The sequence below is a fragment of the Silurus meridionalis genome, chromosome 12 (genome assembly GCF_014805685.1).
Source record: "Silurus meridionalis isolate SWU-2019-XX chromosome 12, ASM1480568v1, whole genome shotgun sequence".
In the NCBI taxonomy this organism is placed as follows: Eukaryota; Metazoa; Chordata; class Actinopteri; order Siluriformes; family Siluridae; genus Silurus; species Silurus meridionalis.
In genome coordinates, this window is record NC_060895.1 from 25,831,018 (window position 1) to 25,836,017 (window position 5,000).

Genomic DNA, 5,000 nt, shown 5'->3' on the forward strand with positions numbered 1-5,000 from the left:
CACAGTTCACACACTTTTCAGTCGTTTTTAAAGGGCTGTCTGGTGAAAGACTACACGAAGCGTCTGAGTGCTCAAGAACTTCTCACGCATCCGTTCATCACTGGCATAAATAATTACTTCAGACACATCCGCCACGATATAGAAGGACACATACGCAGGGATAAAGGTAACACACACACACACACACACACACACACACACACACACACACACACACATTACCAGGGCTATAACATTCCTTTTTGTTATCTTCTGTTGTAGAAGAGAAAAGACTTGCTGAACTACAAGCTGCTCGGCCTGTGGAGAAGGAGAGGTGAACTACCATATATTATAGGGGGTATAGGAGTTATAGGAGTTTAAGAGGGTATAGGGGTAAGGGGGGGTATAGGGGTTATAGGGGGTATAGGGGTTAGGGAGAGTATAGGGGGTTATACGGGTTATAGGAGGTATAGGGATTAGGGAGAGTATGGGGGTTATAGAGGCTATGGATCTTCATGCAGTATTGCTATGGTGTTGTTACACCTGCATTTGTTCTGACATTCCTTCTCTCCTTCTTGGTCTTCTTCTGCAGCTTTCCAGCCAACTCACCTCCGGCCAACTCACCTCCGAGGCAGGTGGTTCTGGGACAACAGTATGAAAAACAGCTTCAGGAGGTGTGTGTGTGTGTGTGTGTGTGTGTGTGTGTGTGTGTGTGTGTGTGTGTGTGTGTGTGAAATGTATGATACCCGTGTGTTTTCTGCTTTATCATGGCAGAAAACACAAACGTCCAGTTAGCAAAAGTTACTACAGGTGATTACTAAAGTATTAGCATACTCATTAGCATTTTAGAGTGTAAATGGCTCTGAAATGCAAATAGGTTTAGGAGAATGCATTGTGAGTGTTTGTTCTTACTTTCTTTCTTTCTTTCTTTCTTTCTTTCTTTCTTTCTTTCTTTCTCTCCTTCTCTCTCTATTGTCTTTTGTTTTAGACAAAACAGCCCTTATTTTTCCTCTGATCATTAAATATTTTTCTCTCTCTCTGTTAGTATTTGAAGAGAAAGAAGTGGGAAAGAGAGCTAATCAGCCGTGAAATGAAACAACAATACAAAATGATAAAAGAACAAAAACAACAGCAGAACTCCTCAGGCAATGATGATGTGGACAAACAGGTGAGTGAGAAACACCACATTAGAGAAATAAACTCTAATATCAGCATGTTTCTAAACATCATTTCCATTTTCTCCTCCAGAATTTTCTGAACAAGCCTGGACAGGCTCACATGCACCCCCACTCACCCAACCTGCAGAGACACCAGGCTGTTAAAGCCTCATCTCCAAATGGAAAGCCTCAGATCCAGCCTGTCCGCAAGAGTCCCTCCAGCCCAATCCCTGTTCCTCAGATCTGCATCTCACCGCAGGATGAATCTGGAGTAGGACTGAGACGCCACTGCCCGGAATCACTAAACTCCCCCCACTGTTACGATTCCTGGAATGCGGAATTGGATCAGAAACACAAGCGTCGCTCAGCCTCGCATTCGCCCTGCCGCATGAACAAACAGCACAGCTTCCAAGACACAAACGGGAACAGCCTACGTGCGATGATGAGGATGTCCAGCAGTCAGGAGTGCCTGAGGAACTCCCAGCAAATCGATTTAAACAGCTCGGCCCCCGAACACTCGCTTCGACGGATGATGCCAGGCCGAGAGCGCCGCCTGTACTCCATGCCACATGGAAAACACCTTGGCGTTCCTTCGCACCATGCGATTCCTGCCATGTCGTATTCAGACGAAAAGGAAAACAATAAAAGAGGAGCCATGTATTCTTCTCATAATGATCTCTCCAGCTCGTGTTCGGAGGCGGAGCTGAGACAATTCATCCACAACAAGCATAACATTTCCTCCTCGTACAGACACGACATGTCGGACCCGACCGGAATGTCTTCGAAAAACCACCCCATCATTAACTCAGTGAAGGGGGTTATACGAAGGTTTGGGCTTTCACCTCGTGGGTCACCTCGTCACAGTCCAGCATCTTCCCATTCTCCATCTCCACCCAACGTCAGCCCACCTTCCACACCCCTCGACTCCCCCTTTAATTCTACCAACGACTGGCCTTGTAGATACTAATAAAACTAGGCCACACCCATTTCCACTTATTCCCTGTATAAAGAACTTCTTGGTGATTTTTCTTTCCAGACTAAGAGGTGGGATCAGAAAGTTTGGAGACTCGCTCTGTTTCCACACCATCATCTTCAAAATAGTCCCCATACACAGTAATACAGCGCCCCCTGTGTTCTTCTGGAACGTGTCCTGGAAGTTTTCTTTTCGAAGCTAGCAGGCATCTTCTGTTCTTCATGCTGGATCTCTAAATGGTGTCAAAACGACAACCTTTAAGCTGAACAACAAAATGGTTTATTTCTTCTTTTAGACACTTTTTTTGTCCTTTTTTTTACTTCCGTTAAAACAAAACATTTCACAGTTACAGTAAATGATTTTCATCACAAGCGCTGTTTTTATATTTTTTACATTTACACTCATATCATATCCGTCTCATTAATGTCTGATTAGCTTCGTGTTATAATTATAATTATTTTTAATAATGATTCCTAGTTTAAAAGTTTATTATTTGGGGCTAAAGGTTTGCTTTTTCTGTGAATTTGTACAGTGAAATATTATTCTGTATTATAGAAAGTTGTGTTTTTGTGCTGAATTTGAATAAAAGTTTGTGAAAGTATTATTATAGAAAATGTGTTTTATTTATCAGCTCAGATTCGTCTAGACTCAAGCGAGCTTCAGACGATCCACACTGATCCACAGCACAACACCTACACTGTACCACGTCCACCACTTTTCCTCAACATTATACTCGTTCATCACCTGGTTAGGGCAGAGGGGGCGTGGCCAAGCTTGTGTTTGTGAATGGATGGTGGAAGCAGAAGTGCAGATAAATTATCAGTGAAATTAGTTATTAAGATGTGTAACATGTGAGACACAGAAACTTTGTGTGCACTGAATAAGAGTCATTAAAAAAATACCCACAGAAAGACATGTATCTTTACACAAACACATTTACCTGCAAATACCGAACAGGTTTTTATAGACAAATCCAAAACTTGGACTTGGACAAATCCAAAACCTCTCACTGGAACAATCTGTTGTCCCCTCATGTTTTAAACAGTCCACCATTGTTCTTGTCCCGAAGAAACCCCAGCACGCCTGCCTTAACGACTATCACCCTGTAGCCCTGACCTCAGTAGTGATGAAGCGCTTTGAGAGACTAGTCAGAGACTTCATCACTACCAGACACACTGGACCCATTACAGCTCACGTACCGCCAGAACCGCTCTACTGAGGACGCCATTTCACATCTCCTCCACACTACAATCAGCCACCTGGAACAAAGAAAAGGGAATTATACAAAGATGCTGTTTGTGGACTACAGTTCAGCATTTAACACAATAATTCCCTCCACACTCACCTCTAAGTTGAAGGTCCTGGGACTCTGCCTGCCGCTGTGCCAATGGATCTCTAACTTCCTGACAGACATACCACAAGCCGTACGGGTGGGCAAACACACTTCATCCACCCTCACCCTCAGCACTGGAGCTCCCCAGGGTTGTGTTCTGAGCCCCCTGCTGTACTTACTGTACACATACGACTGTGTGGCCACTTCCAACTCCACCACCTTCATCAAGTTTGCTGACAAAACTATTGTGGTGGAGCTGATCTCCAACAACGACGAGACGGCCTACCTACAGGAGGTTAAAAACCTGGAGAGATGGTGCCAGGAGAACAACTTTCTCCTGAATGTCAGCAAGACTAAGGAGTTGATCGTGGACTTCAGCACGAAGCAGGAGTGGTCATACCGACCGCTAAACATTAACGGGACCACAGTGGAGAGAGTGGACAGTTTCCGGTACCTTGGTGTTCACATCACACAGGACCTGTCTTGGTCCTGTCACATCAACACCCTGGTGAAGAAGCCCTGGCAGTGTCTGTACCATCTGAGACGCTTAAGGAACTTTAAACTACCCTCTCAGGTGCTAAAGAGTTTCTACACCTGCACCATTGAAAACGTTCTGACGGGTAGCATCACTTCCTGGTTTGGGAACAGCACCATGCAGGACAGACAAGCCCTCCAGGGAAACGCTTCCACTCCCTGAAAGCGAACACAGAGAGAATGAGGAGGAGCTTCTTCCCGCAGGCCATTCGGTGTTTAAACCAGGAAACACCCAGGATCTAAAAAATTGGCCTGTATGTATGTGTATGTGACAAATAAAATTAGATTAGATTTGATTTGATTTGATTTGATTTGATTTGATTTGATTCGATTTGAACTAGACAGGAGCAGCAGAGGCTTAGCTTTATTAAGTAAGTAATAAAAAGAGAAATAATCTTACATCAATCATAATAATGTTATACAATCTGCTCTTTCATAATAGTTTATTCTTCGAAGCAAATCAATCAGATTTGAATGGCTAGAAATAAGTTTGTAAGTATTGAGTAGATGAGGAGTTTTGCAGTCTCTGTGTTTATCTATCTTTTTCAAAACCCACATATTACCTGGTTCAGAAAAATGCTAAAGTTAGTTTTAATCTCAAACTTTTCACTTCACTTGAAGAATATCACATTAAAATACTAAGTCATTATTCACTTTAGCTGCTTTTAGCTTTGATTACACCACACATTCCTGATTCGCACATCGCTCTGGAACAGGGTAAATCTGGACTCATCAGACCACATGACCATCCACTGCTCCAGAGTCTGATCTTTATGCTCCCTTTTTCTGTGCTTTTCTTGAGGCTAACAGATGTTCAGTCCCAGTTTCATTTCACAAAATGTTTGAGGAATCACAGATCACGATTATTCAAGATTATCCTCCGACCGCGTTTCTTCCTGGAAGATGATGCTTCCCCACTACCCTTCCAGTTTTTAATAATGTGTTGGACAGTAGGTTCAACGATCTCCTGTGATATTTTGATGGCCAATAATTTGACCCTTCTGAAACAGATTAATGTCTTTTC

The 5,000-nt window shown here is 43.2% G+C and overlaps 1 protein-coding gene across 1 annotated transcript in view; it reads left to right on the forward strand.

Annotated features, from left to right (window-relative positions):
* tnika (TRAF2 and NCK interacting kinase a) overlaps positions 1–2,710 on the forward strand; it is a 7,688-nt gene extending 4,978 nt beyond the window's left edge. The window contains exons 10-14 of the mRNA XM_046863704.1: positions 6–166; positions 262–313; positions 572–653; positions 1,025–1,147; positions 1,228–2,710. Coding sequence (XP_046719660.1) covers positions 6–166; positions 262–313; positions 572–653; positions 1,025–1,147; positions 1,228–2,103 — 1,294 coding nt within the window. The 3' untranslated portion in view covers positions 2,104–2,710. The remainder of the gene's footprint in view (positions 1–5; positions 167–261; positions 314–571; positions 654–1,024; positions 1,148–1,227) is intronic.
* Positions 2,711–5,000: the final 2,290 nt, after the last annotated feature.